The sequence below is a fragment of the Typopeltis vanoorti genome, chromosome 1 (assembly GCF_054136105.1).
Source record: "Typopeltis vanoorti isolate ZY-2024b chromosome 1, IOZ_Tvanoo_1.0, whole genome shotgun sequence".
In the NCBI taxonomy this organism is placed as follows: Eukaryota; Metazoa; Arthropoda; class Arachnida; order Uropygi; family Thelyphonidae; genus Typopeltis; species Typopeltis vanoorti.
The window spans coordinates 190,982,211-191,004,960 of NC_143549.1; the positions used below are offsets into that span (position 1 = coordinate 190,982,211).

A 22,750-nucleotide genomic window follows, 5' to 3' on the forward strand; every position below is an offset into this window, starting at 1 on the left:
GAATATAATTTCTTGGAAATCTAATTTAATTTATAACCAAGTGAAAAAACTTTCTACATTTGTCTCTAAATCCAGAGTATTTCAAATAATAAGGTGATACATATTTTTGCTACTTATATATGGGATATATATGAATTTTGCATTACTTTAACCTTAGTATCTCTTTTGGGTCTGCTCCCATTTATGACATTTTAATAATGTTCATCTTTGGACTTAATTCAAAGAGGAGAGTGGTTCCATTTGGTAGAAGTTTTGCCTCACTGAGCAGAGCTACTAGTAGAGAAAGTTTGATGAGTTTAGTAGTGATCGTTTTCGTCACTTGTTGAGATTTAGTGATCTTTTAGATCATTCAAAGTTTTTGGAGAGAGGTGCACCCAGCAACTTAACCATACCTCAATAAATTTCGAAACCAGTCTGGGTAGTGGCCCTTCCCATAATGCATAGCATTATGGAATACTAAGGCAACTGATGTGAAGTCATCAGCCTCTATATACAAGTAGCTCCTTAAAAAGTTCACCTCTTGATTTGTTGGAAATACAAACTAAAACCATACAATTCTATCCCCACCCCCTCAGATATATGGGCTACCTAAAATCCACAAATAAAATGTGTTATTATGCCCTGCTGTGGAGCACCGATTCACCAACATACTAATCAGCCAAACAAAGTGCTTTCCCAATATACTGGCAATATTCCTTCACACATAAAAAAAAAAAAAAAAAAAAAAAAAAAAAACTCAGCTCACTTCAAAGGCAGTATAGAAAACCTCCACTCCAATGCATTGGCATAGTGGTCAATTTTGATGTTCCCTCTCTATTCGCCAATGTCCTACTTAAAGACACCCTAGATCTCATTCAAGTTGAATTTCCTCCTGATATCTCAGTTTGTTCACCATGAACTCTGGCTATTTCTTCTGGCAAGGAAAAATTCTACATACAAATAGAGGGGACAGTCATGGATTCTCTGCTTTCTCCCTACCTGGCTAATTGTGTCATGAAAACCTTTGAAGAAAAAGTCTTAACTCTGCACCCCCCCCCACACACACACACATAAACCCAGTGGTGTTGGTAAATTTTTAACAGCTGGCTTGCTTTATGTTTAACAACCAGCTTGCTTTATGAAAAATTTAATTCTTCACAAAGTTCTATTGTATCTTCAGATGTCTTTGTTTCTGCTTCTTCAAATTTTGTCCTTTTAATGTTTAAGAAGTTTCGTTCTATTTCATTTTTTCAACTATTACCTACAACTTACCTATTGTCAAATGAAATCCTGAAAAAAAAAAATGTAACACTAATATTACCACTCGTAGTCGATCAAATGACCAGAGACTGTAGCCGTCGCGAAGAATTTTTGTATTTATCGATAGTGCAACAATGTTGCATTTCCAAGAACTTAATGTTGCAAGTTCTTGGAAAGTCGCCGAAAAATAATGCATTATTGTTTATTCAAATACCCAATTCCGGAGTTTTGATAACGTGTTTGTGTTTTAATAAGCACAGACATTGTTTAGTAAATAAAATCATTTCCAAATTCCCATTCGTAAATTGAGTTTGTGTTTTGTGAATTCTCCTTTATGCATTTATTTTGGATAATAATAATATATGTAAGTGTTTATTATACAATTTCAAAATATTTATGAGAAAAAGTATATACCACCATTCATCATCTATCCTTTCATAAAGAATTTTAATAACCGGCTCGCCCGACTTAAAAACATTAACAACCAGCTTGCTAAATTTGAAAAATTTTAACAACCAGTTCGCACGAGCCAGTCCCAACACACCACTGCATAAACCCAACTCGTTTTCTACACTATGTAGATGATGAGTTCTCCATTTGACCATATGGCCTGGATGCTCCCAATATTTTCTTAACGCATCTAAACAGCCAACATCGCAGGATACAGTTCACCTTAGAAAAGGAAAACAACAGTCTCTCTTTCTGGGCACTTTGATTACATGCCAATTTAAATGGATCATATATAACAGGGCAAAATCAATATCAGTTCTGTTAACAGCACTCTCACTACTGAACCCAACCACATTCTCAACATTTTCTTAGCTAATGGCTACACAATTTCCATCAAATTCAAAAAATATTAAAACCCCCTCCACCTCTGGAACAGACTACACTAAATCTTTCACTATTCCATATATCTAGGGTACAACAGAAAAACTAACAAAAATCCTTAAAAAATACAATAAACGCCCACTTACAGACAATATAGGAAACTGGCATCCCTTACCTGCTCCACTAAAGACCAGCCACAACCCCTAGACCTGCCAGATGTTTACCTAGGTTTCTGGTTGCAAATTGTCCTATTATGACAAAACAAGGAGGAGAGACAATAGCATAAGTGCCGAATACAAAGATTATACTGGTTCCACCACTACAGTCACTCAAGACATGCAACCATGCTTTGGACCCCAAAATATGCTGGAAGAAGCCACTCTACTGCAATACAGCAAATATAAGTATGACAGATTATTCTTAGAATGTGTCAGCCTTTTGATTACATGAAACTGCCCCAAATTTGGAAAGCACCTGTCAGTGGTCCATTATCAGGCTGTGTGCACATATCATATTATACTTTGTATCTTGATGATGGCAATTTGACTTTACTAAAATACTGGAAATATTAATTTATTATAATTAATAATTAGTCTACATTATAATTTTTTTAAAAAAATACAATAGGGTACAATTAAATATAAAAACATTATTGGAGAAAAAGTGAAAGCATTATAAAAAAAGGAACCAAATCCTAATTCTCAGAGGCAAAATCTGAAGAAAAATTAATTCAGCTGAGAAAGCATGTGAAGTTATATGCTAGGATTAAAAAGATAATCATAAAATAACTCAATCAAAACTTCATAAATTCAAGAAGTTAAAGAGAGGCAATCCTGAAAAGAAAAGATCATGTTGTGAATTCCTGGCTTAGTAGTCTTCATATGTCCTTAGCGAATACAGAAAAAATATAAGAAAGTTGTGTGTAAAATTGGCTAAACAATAGTTATGGGAAAACTGGGAAAAATATGTAAGATATTGTGTGGCTAGCAAAATGTTCCAAAGTTTAGAATTGAAGGACCAGGCAGTACTATAAAAGCCCAAGCAAAGAAAAGTGTCATATGTGTGCATGGAATGCACCTCTAATTGAAGGTATAGACTTCTTTCTCTACTTATTTAACAGCATGATAGTATATGTATGACTTTCAGAGAACGTTGTATAGACAAACAAGAATGAGGTCTTTTGTATCAGTGGTTCTTAAGGAACAACTCTATTACTGTCTTAAGATGTTCTCAGAAGTATAATAAAACCATAATATAAGTTATTAATTTGTTAATCTTTGAGTTGGAAATCATTGCCATATTTCTCTAAATCTTTGGATATACAATTATCATCATCAATCATTATCAATCCTTCTGGATGAAGATCATCCCAGATGATTCCAAGACTGTCTGTCAATGACTTTTCTTCCCCATGCTACACCTATAAATTTCAGGATTTCATCAATCTTTCATGATTTTGGTCGGTGTAGTGCACATTTTTCTTTGCATGGAATCCAATATATTTAATAATATCTTTTTTCTCTACAGCTATCTCATCTTTAAGAAATATGCCCAGCCCATTGCTACTTCACATGTTTCCCTTTTTCTATAATGTCAGAAATCTTGATTTAATTTCTTATCCAAGTATTCCTTTAGTCATCGAGTCTTGTGATATCAGGCAAACACCTCTCTGTACAAAATTGTGTTGTTCTTGGTTTTTGAGTTTCCTTTATATTTAATATCCATGACATATGGCTGTGGCTAAATGTGAAAACAGCCATATGTCAATTTAGGGAGAATGCACTGGTTAAAAACTTTTCTTTTTTTGGCACAGTGGTAATTATCTTTTGAATACCGACAATCATTTTCCAAATGCTTTCCAGCTAAGTATTCCTTCTTTTGATTTTTCCATGGCATTTTGTTCCCCTGATATCATAATTCTATGCAGTTATTTATTTATTTTTTTTGGATGGAATGCAATGATATGATGTACCTGCACCTTTATGTTAATAGTGACATTTTAACATACAGGTACTAGGTAAATGTGTAATTTTTTTTACACATATACATAATATACCAGCACATATTGTTTTACAAAATAAACACTTGTCCTAAGTATATGTAATGACTCACTTGTTCAATTTCATCATCACTAATTTTTATTATTTCTAGTTGCACACAGTTATTGAACATAACCTAGGTCTTCCTTAGGATTATCTTTAACCTGGTTGTTTTGCAGCAATTTGGAGTTCCCAAGTCTGTAGATCAGATTCATATATGAGAAACACATATATGACTTCTGCATTACTTCAACCTTGGTACTTATTTCTCTTCTGGGTAGAGAAGATCATCAACCTTTATTGAGGTCTTGATGAGACCTAAATAAAGACCTGGATATTGAAGTAGCTATGTCAAGGTTATGCAGATTGGAACAGTGATCTCATCTTGATAAAGGGGGTAAACACTACTTTAATTTTATATTCCTTAATTATTTTTTCTAGTTTTATGGAAACAGAGCTAATATATGGGAGTATGATGAATCCTCTGTTTCTTCATTAGAAATTTCTCTGGTCTCATGTTTGTTGAGTAGTCTGGAGATGGTATGATCATTATAGCCATTTTGAAGGAAAGTGTTTCTGAAATGTTGAAATTATTTGGCTAGTTTGTCATGTGGAAATAATATTCAATTTTTTAGGTCTCTATAACGAGTCTCCCTCAATGAGTCTCTGACTCCTTGTAGGTCTCTCTTAATAATAATAATAATGATGATGAGAAGAGGTATGTAGATATCTGTCAGTATGTGTAGGCTTTCGAAATAAAGAACCTTTGAATTTACCCAATTCCTTATTTAGTAGAAGGTCCAGAAATGGGAGTGAACCATTAGATTCTAATTCATAGGTGAATTTTATGTTGGGGGTTGATGATTCAGGTACCCATGAAAAAGCAGATGTGAAGGTAGTTTATGGTTCCAGACTAAGAATATATCATCAACATACCTTTTCCATAATTTTGGTTTATGATGGTATTCTCCTACGGCCTTATTTTTGAATGTTTCCATATTAAGATTTCCTAAAACTGACAAAAGAGGACTGCCCATGGCTAGACTAGACTAGAGTTCTGTTTGTATATTGTAATTTTATATTTGAAGTATCCAGATGAAATACAGCGTTTGAGGAGTGACATAACCTTCTTAGAGAATTTATCTTGTAGCAGTGCAAGTAGATCACCAGTAGGAACATTGGTAAACAAATTAATTACATCAAAGCTTGTTAAAATGTCATGTTCATCAAGGATAATATTGCTGATACTCAAAACAAAATGGTCAGAGTTTTAACAAAAGATGGTAATTGTCATATCAAGCCCTTTAGTAGTTTAGCTAAATGTTTGGCAATAAGAAATGACAGAGAATCTATCTCTTCCACTATTGGACAGAGAGGTGTGTGTGTGTGTGTGTGTGTGCTTTATGAATGTTGTGTGCCCTATACAGATATGTAGGAAGAGAATGAAGAGAACAGAGAGATAGTATGGGGTTTCTCTGTTAAATTCACATGTTGTTTTTAAAAGGTTATTGACAATTTCGAGGCTGTCCAGTAAGATGTCAGTGATGAGTCAGTAGGCTCATTATATATATATATATATATACACACACACACACACACACACACACACACACACACACACACACACACATATTATATATTATTTCTTATTTTTTACATAATCTGGAACCCTGCTCTATCAAACATGGAACTTGTTCACTTCAGGGTTCCAATAAGGGGAGAGAGAGGGAGATGGGGGCCTCACACTGAGCAGTAAATTTATTTTTCTGGTGAAAAATAAATTTTATTTTTTTAAAATTTATTTATTTTAACCATAATCATTCATGTCTGTGACAGGATTCAAATATAAAGCCTGTTGGTTGGAGAGCAGATATTCTAACCACTCGGCCAACAATGCCAGTAATTTTCTCCTATTTTCATCTTGTTTCATTCATATTATCAAATTATACTTATTTGATCATTAAGGTTAAAATAAATAAATTTGAAAAAATAAGCACCTGTAACATATTTTCCTGGCTTATGAAAAATGGACATTCTTTTTGAAATCAGCACATCAAACTTAGATATAGTACATTTTTCAAATGTACTATATCTAAGTTTGATTTGTACAATTTGGCAAGTTTTGATTTGCAGCTAGTGTTATTACAATACAGTTTATTACAACCATTCCCCTGTACTATTTAGGCTAATTTAAATTATAGATTTAAATTAAAACATAATCACTATTTATGTTAATAGTTAAGTTTAGATTGCAGCTTAAAAAATATCCAACCAACCTTTCTTTCCTTTGTGTAATAAGTTGAAGAACATTCTGGCAAATACTCTCTTCTGAGGTGCCCATATTCTGTATTAATAGTTTTTCTGTACTCAATAACTGGTCAAGTTTTTCATTAACTGGATGATGGAATGTTTCAATTATGGCAATCGCTTGCTGAAGTAAATCTGAATGCTTCTGTATAGCTGAATATTTATTTCTATATATATATATATATATATATATATATATGAAAAAAAAAAAGGGTGAAACACTTTTATGTATAAGTGAATTAAAAAATAGTATAAATACACTTTTATTTACAACTGTTATTTGTAAATACTATTACTATGGATTATAACATACTAGATTTTTAAAATTTACTAAAAGTAAATAAATAATAATACAGAGTGCTAATTTTTAAAAAATTCTATGAAAATTGGATCAGTTTCAATTTACTCTGCATAATGGAAACTCCATCATATCCATATTTAAAATATTCACTATACCATCCATGTAGGATTAGTGATGATGACATCTGATAACTGTTGCTTATTTTTTTTTTAACCTAAGCTCAAATGACATTTTACATTACATTCAATAATTATAGGGATAAACTATGGTGTTTAAGGAATAAATATATTTATTACAAATTATTCACTCAACTTCAAATCTTCTCAGGAACAAATATACAACTGCAGCTGACTACTTACACTTCGCAAGAAATTATATTTGTGTTTTCATCTTATTTATCCAAACATAAGCAAATAAAAGTTTTGTAAAGGAAAAATCCTTATAACTAGACACTACTTGCAAAGAGAAAAGTTGACCTCATCAAATTGCCTTAGTATCAATAATGTCCAACATTGTCCCATCTTGGCATGTATAATGCAATGCAATGTATTATGGAAAAGAGTCACTACCTGAATAAGTTTTAAACTTTATTGAGGTCATCAGTAGGAGATGAACAAATGGAGATAGTGAGGGCTAATTCATCAGCAGAAGTTATATGCATTATAAATACCAGAGAAGGGAGCATGATGAGCATTATGGAAAACTAGAGCAACTTGATGTGGAGTTAATTTTTCTATATTTTTCCATGTTCTGGGGTTTTGCACTTTCCTCTAGTTGGTGAGAATGATCATGAAGTATTCACCTGGGTTGTGGCTAGCCATATGCAGACTTCTGTGAGGAAAGGATATACGTGGAAGTACAAGACTAAGCTTAGAAAACAGCTTGGAGCTATAGCATGGAATGAGGTGCTTGGGAAATGACAAAGAAATACATAACAGCATCAATGTGTGAATGTATTCCAAAGGTCAAAAAGCTGAATAAGGTAAGTGTAAAATGGATGAATGAGGGGCTTAAGCATGAAATCTGGAAGATAAAGAAGGCACTTTGGAGGTAGTACAAGATGAATAATGGTAATAATCAGTTACATGAAGAGTATAAAGAACAAGCCAGGAGAATGACTGAGTAAGGAAAAAAACAGTGTAGTATGAGAAGAAACTGGCAAATCAGGTGAGCAAAAACCCTAGAGAATTTTTTCTAGATATGTGGCAAGTAGAAGGAAGAATAATTCTGGTAAGATGATGTTAATGGATGAAAATGGTATAATGGTAACTGCTGCAGAAGACATTGTTGAGGTATTCAATGATCAGTTTATAAGGGTGCTTCATCCTGATCAGGGTAGGCTCATGTGCAACTTAAGTGTAGAGGACAAAGGAGAGGATGGCTTAATTGTGAGTGAGCAGAAAATATTTGAGAAAATAAATAACCTTGATATCAATATGGTGATAGGATATGATGACATATTACCATGTGTCTTAAGGGAATGTTCTAGAGAATTGGCAGTAGTTGGCATGTGCCTGTTTAATAAGTCTTATAACAGCGCAGGTTCCAAGGGAGTGGAAGGAGGGTAAAATTGTTCCACTGCATAAAGGGTGATGAGGCTGTAGCTTCAAATTATAGGCCAATCTGTATATCTGGAATTGTTGTGAAGAAAGTGGAGAGATTAATGAGAGGTAGGATGCAAAAATGGGTTGATAACAGCAGTATTCTCTGTGGTTATCAACATAGGTTTGTTAAAGCAAGATGTTTTACTAACTTACTAATGTACTATAACAAGGGGACAAATACCTTGGACAGGGGAGATGATATACAGTGGTGTACTTGGATTTTGCAAAAGTCTTTGATAGACTGCCACAAAACAAGCTGTTAAATAAACTGAAATAGATGGAACTGGATAACAGATCTCTGAGTTGGATCAGTGACTGGCTGTCAGATAGGTATCAGAAAGTTGTATAATGGTAGTACAGTATCCAGAAACTGGAAGGTCACCAGTGGTGGGTCAGTTTTGGGCCCATTGCCATTCAATTCGTATATTAATTATATTCAGATGAGTTTAACTAGTAATATGCAGCTGATTGGGGAGAGCAGTGCAGAGTCAAGTAGATGTTATGGCCTTACAGGAGGACTTGAATAGATTGTATGAATGGGCAGGTAAGTGGAGTTATCAGTTCAATGTTGCAAAGTGTAAGGTTTTGAAATTTGGTAAGAAATGATGGGATGCAAAATATACATTTGGTGGGGAAACTTTAGAGATGGTAGAGGTGGTGAGAGATCTGTGAGTGGTAGTTGAGGACAAGGACCTGAAATTCAGGGGCCACATTGCACAAATTGTGAAGTTGTCACATCAAATAATGGTAATGATACAGAGGACCCTGACATGCAGAAATAAAAAGATTATGATGGCTTCATATGGATTATTCTGCACAGATTGTCACCAGGTTTTCATGGTGATGTGGATATGTTAGAAAGGGTCCAAAGAAGATTCACCAAGGTGATCAGTGGTCTTTGGAATGTAGAGTACAAGGACAGATTGAGAAAATATAATTTGCAAAGCCTTGTGAATAGGAGGAAGAGGGAGGGGGGGGGGTGATATGATTGAGACACATAAGCTGGTCAGGGGGTTGTTATCAAGTTGACATAGAAGAGATTTTTCAGAGAATGGGAGAAGGGAGGTTAAAACAAGAAGCCACTGCTGGGAACTGTATAAGAAAGGTGTAAATAGAGGAGTGAGGAGTAGGTTCTTTGCATGGAGAGTATTTTGTGACTGGAATGCACTGTCTGAGTGTGTTGTGAATGTATACACAGTGAATCAGTTTAAGACACGGCTGGATGAGCATTGTGTGCAATAGTGTGTACCTCCCATGATGAGTCTCTGACTCTATGAAGTTCAGATGTTAATAATAAATAATTTATATGTTTTTTAATAAGTAATAATAATCTAGAATTCATAAATAAAAATCTGTTGAGTCTTTATGCATTCCTTGATGCAGATACAAATCAATCTGTTGCATAAAAATAAAAGATTCTGTACACTGGCATAGCAAGTAGAGAAATCGTATGACATTATAATCAGTTATAAAATCACATCCGAAAGACACAGTCAAATACAGTTAGTTAAAAGTTTTCACACACACATGTAAAAATAATAGTATGAGGAGTTGCTGAGAACTAACACAACAGCGGAATGAAAGAAAAACAACTAAAACACCTTTACTCTGAATATTAATGTTCCATCAGTATTGGAACTAGCTGCATTATTACACTCACTACCACAGCAAAAATTTCCACTGTCTGAACAACTGGTTTGAATAATTAATTCACTGAAATATTCCACTACACTGTAATAATGACAAACAATACCTCTTCTGTAATTACCATGTCAGAGTGTCAGCAGATGAAAGAGGATGCTCCGTAATATTCAAAAAGCTTTTTCTTTCATCTGCTAAATTCATGATAGTAGTAGCTACTTTTGGAAAGGTCATAAGATGATGATGCATAGAACGACAGCTCTTCTGCTTGTCTTTTACTAGGTGCTTTAGCTTTCTTGCAACTCTGTGAAGATGGATCACAGCCAAATGAAATGCCATAGTTGTATAACTTATAGGATGCTGGGAATGTATGATAAAGAGATGATTCCACTATGCACAAACTAAAAATTTAGTGACAAAGTACTATACATTATGGAAAATTATGGAGACAACTACCGTGTTAGAGCAAAACATTAGCTTAACATAAACCAAAATGAACACTCAACGTTTCGACCTTCATATCAAGCTCATCATCTGGAGCATATATAGGATGTCCCAAAATTCACGCAAGATTTAAATTTAGCACCATTTGTGCGGTAAAGTGTTGCCAACGAGAAAAAAAAAGACAGCGTGACAGCTGACAGTTCAGGGTTATTAAAAATTTAGCGCTACATGAAAGAACAATGCATTTTCATTGTTGAGCAATATTTTAAAAATAATGTTGGTTTGGCAGCTACAGTTCACAATTTTCGTACAAAATATGGTCGGAATAGTGATTTAACTTCATCAACTGTGAAAAGATTAATTAAAAAATTCAAGGAAACTGGATCAATTAGTGATCTTATACACTCTGGATGTCCATCAACAAGTTGTTCAACAGAAAACATCAAAGCAGTTCGTGAGAGTGTTGTTGAGATTCGGCAATTCGGCACCGTGGTCTTGAATTGGGCATTTCGAGAAGCTCTCTACAATGTATTCTCACGAAAGATTTGCATTTTTATGCTTACAAAGTTCAATTGACTCAAGAACTGAAGCCTACTGACCACACACAGCGAAGAGAGTTTGTTGAATAGATTATGGAACAAGTGAATGCTTATTTTTCGAACAAAATCATCTTCAGCGATGAGGCTCATTTTCATCTTGATGGCTTCGTTAATCCACAAAATCGTTGCATTTGGGGTTCAGAAAATCCACAAGTGATTGTTGAGAAACAAATGCATCCACAACATGTCACTGTTTGGTGCAGATTTTGGGCTGGAGGCATCATCGGTCCATTCTTCTTCGAAAATGCGGCTGGTAAGGCAATAACAGTTAATGGTGCTCGCTATCGCGACATGATAATCCAGTTTTTTGTGCCTAAATTGCAAGATATGGATGTGGATGACACGTGGTTTCAACAAGATGGTTCCACATGCCATACAGCCCGAGAAACAATACAATTACTGCATGAGTCATTTCCTGGTTGTGTAATTTCCCATTTTGGTGATCAGAATTGGCCGCCCAGATCATGTGACTTAACACCGTTGGACTTTTTTCTTTGGGGTTTTTTGCTTAAGTCTAAGGTTTATGCCAACAAGCCCACTACCACCCATGCCTTGAAGGAGGAAATTGAGTGCTGTATCAACAAAATTCAGCTACATTTATGCAAAATGGTCATGGAAAATTTCGACAAAAGAGTGCGTATGTGCCAGCAAAGCCGTGGAGGCCATTTACCCGATATGCTATTCCATGCATAACCCTATAATTGTAATTTCTTATGAATCAATAAGAAATTACAATTTTTAATTAACAACCTGTGTTTTCTATCAAAATTACTTCTTGCGTGAATTTTGGGACACCCTGTATATATATATATATATACACACACACACACACACACACACACAGAGAAACAAGCTGCACTACACAATCTACGTGTTTTACTAAAGTTACTGACCAACTGTTACAACAATTATGAACCTGACCTCTGGTGGGAAAAAAAAAAAAAAACCTTTATTACCCCAAAGCTAGAGTCCTATTATTATTATCTATTAGGTTACAAAATTAAATTAGGCTGGAGAGCAACATGTTTATATATATATTAAAAAAAAAAAACACTATGTGATTATACATATAAATTTCAATCGATTGATATGGAATAGTTTCCAATAAAAGCTGAAAAGTGCTTAAAGTCCTATGATAGATATAGGCTGAATATGTGCCATCGAAATTCTTGGTATTTTTATGCCACCATTATTGTTGAGATTAGGGTGGTTAATCCAAATTTCACAGGCTTTTTTAAACTTTCTTTCATACCATGATGTAAAGAGCAGGTACTTTTCCAATCAATTTGGTGTAGGGTGTTGAGAGCGTGATCTGAGAGGCCTGCTTCACCAAAATTGTTATATTTAATGTCTTTTTTTTTTTTTTTTTTTTTTTTTTTTTTTTTTTTTTTTTTTTTTTACGTATAGGGATTGTACATCCAGTTTCACCAATATAAGGTAAGTTACAGGTGCAGTAGATGCAATAAACTCCAGGATGTGCCAATGGGAGGAGAAAATCCTTAGAGGAATTGAATTGAATATGTTTTTTAATTTTATAGGTGGTTTAAAAGTGGCATTGAGATGATAATGGTGTAGGATTCTATTGATTTTTTCTGATAACCCTTTAATGTACGGGATGGCTATGGTTTTACTGTAGTCTATATTTTTTTTTTTGATGTTTATGAAGAACTTTATTAATAGTATTTTTGTTATAGCCATTATTTATAAAAGTGTTGCTAATAATCTTAAATTCTTGTTTAAGAGCTTGTTGATCAGAGCAAATTGTTATAGTTCTGTTTTTAAGGGTGTTATTATTATTATTATTTTGACACCTCCAGGGAGTCCAAAGACTCATCGAGGGAGAGTGTGCCGACAGCATCGAACGATTGGTCCCCTTCCAACTACTAACCGCGCTCAAACATACTTAACTGAGCCATTAGTAGCAGAGGCTCTACCAATCGACCAACCTTCGCCGGCTGTGTTAATGACTCTATATTTTTGCAATGGGTGTGATATGAATTAGCATGTATATATTTGCCAGTATGTGTCAGTTTGCGGTAAACCGTGAAGGATAGAGAGCCTCAGGGAAGACGTATGGCCAGTGTATCCAGGAACGGGAGCGAGTTCTGATTTTCAATTTCGATAATAAATTGTATGCATTAATGTTGTTTGTTCAGGTGGCTAAGGAACGTGGTTAATGTTTATTGATTGTGTGTGTGCAGATAATGAAAACATCGTCAACGTATCTAAACCACTGTAAATTTTAGAGTAAAGGAATCAAGAGTGCTTTGCTCAAAAGCTTCTATATAAAAGTTAGCAATTGGGGGGGGGGGATGGTGGTGAGCCCTTGGCCGTACCTTCTTTTTGTAGGTAAAATTTATTTTGCCACATGAAGTAACCGGAATGTAGTACGTGGACAAAGAGGGCCTTAACGTCAGGCAGAAATTTGTTCTATAGGAGAAGAACTGTGTCAGTGATTGGGACATTTATGAAAAGGGTAGAAAAGTCAAAACTGACTAATAAATCATCTTTGCCGAGTATTATGTTTTTAATTTTGTTTATAAAGTGTTCTTTATATAGGAGGGGGAATGACCTACCAACTCCTTGAGTGCTGACACTAATTTCTTGGCTAGGTGATAATTAGGACTGTCTATTCCTTCATCTATTGGCTGAAGTGGAATGTTTCATCTGTGTACTTTAGGAACACCTATATTCTGGGAGAACAGGTGTAAAGGGGTGTGAGTTTTTTTAACAGCATCTGACAGCCAAGAAGTGACGGACTTAAGTAATTTCTAAGTTTTTTTCTTTATTCTGTTAGTTGGATTATAGTTTACAAGTTGATAGGTGCTGTTATCTGATGTTCATCTGATGGATGCAAGTTGATCTGTCAAGGACGACAGTGGCATTACCATTGTCCAATTTTGTTATAATTATATCTTGATTAGCTTTTAAGGACTTGGAAGTTTTTTTTTTTGCACATGGTCAGACTATAATAAATTTAGTTTAATCCTTTATCCAAGTGTAAGCAAAACGCCTGCCTGAAGTATCTTCAGAACTGAGGCAACTCGTAGTAAAGGTGGACAAGCTCTCATCACTACTTGTCTTAGTATCTCCCATAATGCAAAGCACATCTCCTTGCAGACAGGTATAATGCTATGCATTAAGGGAAGGGCCACTACCCAGATCAGTTTCGACCTTTAGTGAAGTCTCATCAGTGGGAGCCAGACCCAGAGGCAGTGATACTAAGGTGGAAGTAATGGAGAGGTCATATTTACCTACACGAGTTGCCAAAAGGTGTCTCAACTTATTATTAAATTACTCTGGATTTAGAGAAATATGTTGGAAGTGTTTATTTTCCCACTTGGATAGACTATAATAATTTAGTTGAATCCTTTATCCAAGTGTAAGCAAACAAAGTTTGCACCTGAAGTATCTTCAGAACTGAAGCAACTTGTAGTAAAGGTGGACCAAGCTCTCATCACTACTTGTCTTAGTATCTCCCATAATGCAAAGCACATCTACTAGCGGATATATATAATGCTATAAATTAAGAGAAGGGCCTACTCAGACTGGTTTCGACCTTTATTGAGGTCTCATCAGTGGAAGCCAGACCGAGAGGTGGTGATACTAAGGTGGAAGCAATGGAGAGGTCATATTCAGTGCTGAAGATACTTCAGCCACAAACTTTGTTTGCTTACACTTGGATAAAGGATTAGACTAAATTCATTATAGTCTAACCAAGTGGGGAAAAAAAAAACTTCCAACATCTTTCTCTAAATCCAGAGTAATTTAATAATAAGGTGAGACACCTTTTGGTAACGCATATAGATAAATATGACCTCTCCATTACTTCCACCTTAATATCCCCACCTCTAGGTGTGGCTCCCACTGACGAGACCTCGATAAAGGTCAAAACCGGTCAGGGTAGTGGCCCTTCCCTTAATGCATAGCATTATACATGTCCACAAGGAGATGTGCTTTGCATTATGGGAGATACTAAGAGGAGTAGTGATGAGAACTTGGTCCACCTTTACTACGAGTTGCCTCAGTCCTGAAGATACTTCAGGCACAAACTTTGTTCGTTTACACTTGGATAAAGGATTAAACTAAATTTATTTTAATGACTTGATTGCTGCTAGTTCTGTTTTTGTAAGATTGCTATATAAGGTTTTCTTTTAATTCAGAACACTGCTGGTTTCTAACCGAATTTTATCAGTTATATTAATAGGAAGAGACTTAATGCCTCTTTCTATGTGGTATACAAAATCCAGTTTATTAACACTTCTAGGTGATACTGCGAAGTTAAGGCTTTTATCAAGTAATGCAAGTTGACTGTTATTTAAGGTGTGGCTTGATAAGTTGATCACATGACTATTGCTTGCAGGTGGTTGGTCACTCCTTGTCTCACTTGTTTGTAGTTCGCTGTTGGAGTTGTTTACTGGAGGAGAGATATCCTGGTTGGCTGGATTCATATGATTGGCATTCAAATTTCACCACTGTTTCAAAATATGAAATTTGGACTTAAGTTTTTCTTTATTATTTTCTAGAATATATTTAGCCGAATTGTCAGTGATTCCTTTAAGCACATTCAAAATATCTTGATTCATATAACTAGATAGTTCGGATTATAAATTTAAAACCCTGATTTTGAGTTATTGCTAGATTTTTGCGGGCTATTTGGATTTGCTCTCTAAGTATTGCTTTTTCTGTGCGTAGATACAAAGTGCTTTAGTGGAAGTAAATGTCTTTTTCAGCTTGATGCAGTTAGGAATAAGATTACTGTCTCTGCATCACTTTAAAAAGGCCAGCCTACAAAAAGCCTATTTTACCTACAAAAAAGAAGGTATGGTCATGGGCTCACCACTACACCCCCACCCCCAATTGCTAACTTTTATATGGAAGCTTTTGAGCAAAGTGCTCTTGATTCCTTTACTATTAGTATTTTATATTTATATATTTCATATTAGTATTTATTTTAGTATATTTTTAATCTTAAAATTTAAGAAAGACATTCTTACTTAAAGAATGCCAGATACTCTTCCAGTTCTTCTATGGATGAAGGAGTATTTATCTGTTCACTGATAACCTCTTCAGCTGGTAATGCTTTCGCTACTTTCTGAATTATATCAGTTACACATTCCTATTAAAATGCATCAAATTCCATATTACTAAATACATATTAAGCAATATCTGTAAGAAGTTCTGCTAATCACAATGAAATCTGAGATATGCAAACTGCTTTTAAAACTAAAATTAATAATGGGCTGCTATACTTAGGCCTACTTTGTGTTATTGGAAAAACATAAATGATGAATAAGCTAAACAAATTACAAAAATACATTCAATGTAATATCAGTAAAGTTCAATCAAGAAGAAAATTTACATAACATCTACCTCAATTATAAAATCTTAATACAAAGTTAATTTTCAAAAGCCCAACATGGTACCTATCAATTAAGAGTGCAGACTGTAAAATAAAAAATGATGGTACAACATGACAAAATTTCATGCGGCTGAGGCATCGCCCAGTTAAACAAGGCCCCCGTTGTTCTCACCAGGGAACCACATCGAACAGCGAAAAATCAGATACTGGAACAAAGAAGAAAGCCTATCAAAAGTTCCTGGCAAATAAGTCAGCTTGTGCTCTTAGAGAATACAGAGACAAATGCAAGAATGCTAAACACTGTGTAAAACTAACTAAACAAAAGTCATGGGAGGACTTTGGCAAGAACATAGAAAATAAATATCAAGAAGGTGGTTAAGATATTCTGGAGGTTGTTGAAGAAGCTTAGAAATGGAGGAAATAGTGCTGTAAAAGGAGTTAGAGATGATAAAGGTGACATGAAAATGGGAGAAAAAGATATCCTTGAAGTATGGAGTGATTACTTTGAAAAAAACTGCTAAAAGAAACAAGCAGTGATGACAGCACGGTGGTAAAAAACACTGACCAGGCACGCAGTCAGGAATACATATCCATACTTGAAGTAGAAAAAGCCATCAGAGGCTTGAAATGTGGAAAGGCAGCAGGAGTAGATGATATTCGACCAGAAATGCTGAAGTATGGTGGTATAAAAGTCTTGCAGTGGCTGCACTGCATAGTGCAGAAAGCCTGGACAGAGGGACAAATTCCCGATGATTGGAGCAGAGCTCTCATAGTACCCATATATAAAAAGGGAAATAAAACTGAATGTGAGAATTACATAGGTATTTCCCTACTGAGTGTTCCTGGCAAGATCTATGCAAGTATACTTGAGAAATGGTTGAGAAGAATTGTGGTTGAAGAAAAGCTGGGTGAAGAACAAGCTGGATTCAGGCCAAATAGAGGCTGCGAGGATCAGATCTTCACTTTACGACAAATAGTGGAGAAATCATGGGAATATAACAAAGATCTGCATTTAAGTTTTGTTGATCTGGAAAAGGCATATGACAAGGTGCCAAGAGAGAAGCTATTCAAAACGTTACAGTTATATGGTGTCAATGGGGCATTATATCAAGCAATACTTAGTCTTTATTTGAGTTAAGTCAGCAGTTAGAATTGAAGGAAGTACAGGAAGATAGTTTAATGTTAAATCTGGTGTGAGACAAGGATGTACATTATCCCCTCTGTTATTCATTATCAATATGGATCAATTATGAAGTGGTATTAAACATGATATCAAAATTATAGATGTTAATGTCAGCTCTTTGCTTTATGCGAACGATGTTATGCTTCTAAATAAATCCGCTACAAGTCTGCAAGATTCTCTGACTAAATTGAATAGCTGTTGTAATAAATATGGTATGAAGGTCAGCAATAAAAAGACAAAGACAATGAAAATAGGCAGAATCATTGAAAATGTCAACTGTGTTGTGAATGGAGAACCTGTAGAACAAGTAAAACATTTCAGCTACTTAGGCACAATTTTTAGTGAAGATGGTAAATTAAATATAGAAATAGATAACAGAATAAGCAAAGCTGGTATGGTGGGAAGTCAATTGAATAAATTCATATGGAATAAGAGAGAAATTAGTCAGAACACTAAATTAACTGTATACAAGACAGTGTTCAAACCAGTTTTAACTTATGGATCTGAGAGCTGGGTCAGAAGTAAAACACTTGAACAAAGACTAGAGACTGCAGGGTCCTGAGAAAGATTAGAGGTGTGAACAGATGGCATCAATGGCAATATCATATTAAAAACAAGGATATTAGGAAAGAACTTGACATTGTCTGCATCCAGGAATGCATTAGCAGAGCTAATCTCAGGTGGTATGGTCACTGAAACAGAATGGGCAAAGAAAGATTAGGAAAACAAGTGTTCTCTGCCAGGTCAGCAGGAAAATGACCCAGAGGAAGACCAAGATATAGGTGGATTGATATGGTACAATGTGCCTTAGATGATAGATATATAAGATCTGATAATGTTGGAGTCTTGACAAGTAACAGAGTGATTTGGAGGAAAATTGTAGATAGGAAGTTAGTAATGATGTAATTTTTTTCATGTAGTACTATCATATCCTGTATACCCTTTGAGGGTACACTGCAGGAATTTGATGATGATGATGACTGTTGATTAGAGGTTCCCACACTGTTACTCAAGTAACTATATTTTTTAATATTCCTACATGCCAAATGAAGCTTTTTTTTTTTTCTGTTTTGTTTAACTTCTTTTCATAATCTGATTTAAAAAAAAAAAAAAATTAAGGATTTTTCATGCCAGAACTCCTAGATTATATAAACTGCAAAAAAAAAAAAAAAGTCTCACATTAATCAATTTATTAACAAGGTAAAGGATACCATTCAGGATACTAGAGATATATATTATTTATATATATAATTTAGAAAATAATAAAAAGGAAGACACAGTATTACTACTAGAAAAGCTATTTCCATTAGACACTATCAGTCTTTTTCATACATATACCAGGCACTAAATTAGAAACTTTTATTTTATACCATGTTTTCATATAGGCATGCAACTACAGTACCAATCCTCTTCAATTCCCTGCACATAGTTAGGTGAGATATGGGTTGGGAACAGCATTCATTAAATGCTCTGGTCTACTGCACACAGGATGTTCTGTTTCTCTGTACAAGCTTTCATATAGGCATGCACCTACAATACCAATCCTCTTCAATTCCCTGCACATTAGGTGAGATATGGGTTGCGAACAGCATTCATTAAATGCTCTGGTCTACTGCACACAGGATGTTCTGTTTCTCTGTACAAGCTTTCTCAGACAATGATGATCTCATTACTGACAGACTGTCTTAGGATCACAGTTACACCTCTTAGACAAGCAATGTAGGCTATTTTTACACTGATTAAACACCCAAGATATCTCACCTTTTGAGAAACCAATCAGCTCTGCTGTTTTCAAATCACGGCTCCATCCAGATGGACTTTGATAAAGGCTTGTCGAACTCTGAAAGATTCTTCATTTTTCCCATTGCGATAAATACTTTTGAAAATTCCTGACCAGCAGCATTCTTAAATAGTTGCTTGGAACAAGTGGTGATGCACATGACCAAGTATTTTGCATATACACTGCATAAGTGATATTTATACACATCTACATAAAGGTTTCTAATCTAGAAAATTATACCTTCTGTTTGAAAAAAATAATTACTGTGAGCATAAAAAAAAAAGTTTGACATCGACTTATCGATTTCGCTTCACCTGGCTAATATGTATATGAAATCTTTTTTGAAAAGATGAGCAGTGAAAAATGTACCAGTAAGCCAAAAATCAAAAAGCCAGGTGTATAGAAAACTTTCTGTGCATGTAGCATTTGTTACATTGGACAAATAGGAATATTCAGAAGAAATTCACATAAATGGCATATTAAGGACACTGAGAGGAAAATATTACAAAAATAGCCTTCCTTCTCACACTATAAAGGACATCATGTAATGATGAAAGCAATAAGAATGCCATATATATTGAATTTAACAGCTATATTCATACCAATTATATATTTGGTTTAATATATTTGTTTGCTTACACTTATCCAAGTGTAAGCAAACAAAGTTTGTGCCTGAAGTATTTTCAGGACTGGGGAACCTCATGGTAAAGGTGGAATAAGTTCTGATCACTTGCCTTAGTATCCCATAATGCAAAGCACATCTCCTTGCAGACATGAATACTGCTATGCATTGAGGGAAGGATCACTACCCAGACTGGTTTCAACATGTATTGAGGTCTCATCAGTGGGAACCAGACCCTAAAGGTGGTGATACTAAGGTGGAAGTAATGCAGAAGTCATATCACCATATAACAGTTGCCAAATGGGAATGCATTATCGGATACTAAGGCAAGTGATCAGAACTACCTTTGCCACGAGCTTCCCAGTCCTGAAAATACTTCAGACGCAAACTTTGTTTGCTTACACTCGGATAAAGGATTAAACCAAATATATAATTGGTAGTATAGCCAAGTGAAAAAACGTCCATCAACTATCTCTAATCCAGAGAATTTTAGTAATAAGGTGTTGACACCTTTTGGCAACTGGTACATGGCGATATGACTTCTGCATTACTGTCACCTTAGTATCTTATTAATTCATAAGTTTAAAGAAGATTGTGAAAAAACACAAAGATCACCATCATTCAATAAAAATTAAGTCCTTATCATAACCAACTTTGGTCAGTCTACATAAGATCAAAAATTGATGGAACTATAAAATAGGTTATAATGGGAGATAAGCAGCACAGATTAACAATGAAGTATATGTGTGACATCTCAACAAGACAGGAACTATAATTTTAATAATGATTCCATTAACATTAGTTTCAAGGAGTAGTCTCCTGCAATATCTTTTCAAATTGATTAAATAACTATATTAGTATTATTAATATTAACATCTGAACTCCATGGAATCAGAGACTCATCGTGGGAGTTACACACTATTGCATACAAAGGAAACCCACCTGTGCCTTAAACTGATTCAATGTGCCTAAATTCTCAACACACTCAGACAATGTATTCCACTCAACAACCACTCTCCATGCAAAGAACCTACTCCTCACTCCTAAGCTCACATCCTCCTTATACAATTTCCAGTGATGGTCTCTTGTTCTACACCCTCTCTCCCATTCTAAAAAGCTTCTTCCATGTTAAACTGATAGCTCCTGACTATCTTATATGTTTATATCATATACTCCCCACCCCATTCATGAGGATTTGCAATTTGCATTCTCTCGATCAGTCCTCGTACTCCACATTCCAAAGACCACTGACCACCTTTGTGAATCTTTTCTGGACCCTTTCTAACATATCCTCATCCCTCATGAAACCCAGTGGCCAAATCTGTGCACAATAATCTATATGAGGCCTGATCAAGACCTTACACAATGGCATCATAACCTCTTTATTTCTGATGTCAGAGTTCTCCACATCACTGACATTATCCAATGTGACAACTTCACAACTTGTGCAATGTGTCATCTGAATTTCATCTCCTTCTCCACCACATATATAGTCTCATCTTAGATTTTTTTCTTATGTGATTCACACCCAAGAAAGGTTGTTAAGCTATATATATGTGTATATATATATATATATATATATATATTAGTACAAAAAATCTGTTAGCCTACCCATGATATTAAGTATCATCACAAGTGGGCTAAGAGATTTATTTTATTTTATTTGTAATTTTTATTTATTTTTTTACATAATCTAAAAACTGTTCAAACATGGAACTTTTTCAAGGCTACTTTAGACCTCTAGTAAACAGGTTAGTGGTCTCTCAGTGGACAATGAAATTCATCTTCAACCTAAAGGCAATCAAGTGCTGCTCGTGACAGCACATGACAAAGAGTAAGTACACTAAATTAAATGTTGAACCACAACGAGTTTCTGAAACATGTACAACTTACATTCAGTGAGAAAGCATTCTATTTTATATTCCACAGTGATTCAACCAACTGTTTTTTATTTATTTATTTTTTTTTTATGAGATCTAGCAGAGTGATTACAATACTATTTACAACCCATTACAATGATTACAACTGAATACTGCTCCCACATATGGGGTGGGGCCCTAAAAGCTCTTTCAAAATGCTCAACTCAATACAGAGGAGAGCAATTAGACTTATCAATGATTCATCCCTTACCAACTCTCTCCTCCCACTTTCACACAGGCGTATAGTCTCTGCAGTATGTATATTCTACAAATATTTCCATGGGAAATGCTCATCTGAAATAACATCAATAATTCCTCTGCTCAGTACTAAGCTCATTGGAACACGTGCAGCTGCTGCTGCACAACATCCCTTCACAGTACACCTAGAAACAAACAGAACAAGTTTCTTTTCCTCTTCCTTCATCCCTGCAACTGCTCCACTGTGGAACAGTCTCCCACCTGTTGTGTTTCTCAATGAATACAATTTAAAGTCATTCAAATCAAATGTAAACAAATTCTTCCTTTCCCAACCCACTATCCATACACGGTACTAATGTACTACAGGTTGACCAACCAACCTCCTGTGTATGGGCCCAACATAAAAAACTGCTTGTTACTGCTACATGATCATTCTGCTAGGGCTTATAAAACTCTTAATAAGGGAATACCATGAGTAGACATATAAATACAAAATTAATGATGAAAAACTCACAAAAAGATTTTTTAATAGCATAATTTTCACCAATGTGTCACAGGCATCTTCAGTACATTTTAAGCTCAAATTCAACAATAACTACCAAAAAGCGCCACCTAAGTAGCTAGTGTAAGATAACTAAAAAGGTCGATAAAATTTCTTTTTAAAAAAAAAAAAAACTATAT

At 34.9% G+C, this 22,750-nt stretch overlaps 1 protein-coding gene across 5 annotated transcripts in view; it reads right to left on the reverse strand.

Annotated features, from left to right (window-relative positions):
• Positions 1-22,750, reverse strand: part of LOC150110721 (sec1 family domain-containing protein 2) — a 397,942-nt gene that overhangs the window by 247,231 nt on the left and 127,961 nt on the right. For all 5 annotated transcript variants that reach the window (XR_016549025.1, XM_090400427.1, XM_090400445.1 and 2 more), the window contains exons 9-10: positions 16,003-16,124; positions 6,386-6,583 (exon numbers count right to left, since the gene is read on the reverse strand). Coding sequence is in view for 4 of the 5 variants with exons in the window: in XM_090400427.1 (XP_090256553.1) it covers positions 6,386-6,583; positions 16,003-16,124 (320 nt within the window). In the remaining variant the exon portion in view is untranslated. The remainder of the gene's footprint in view (positions 1-6,385; positions 6,584-16,002; positions 16,125-22,750) is intronic.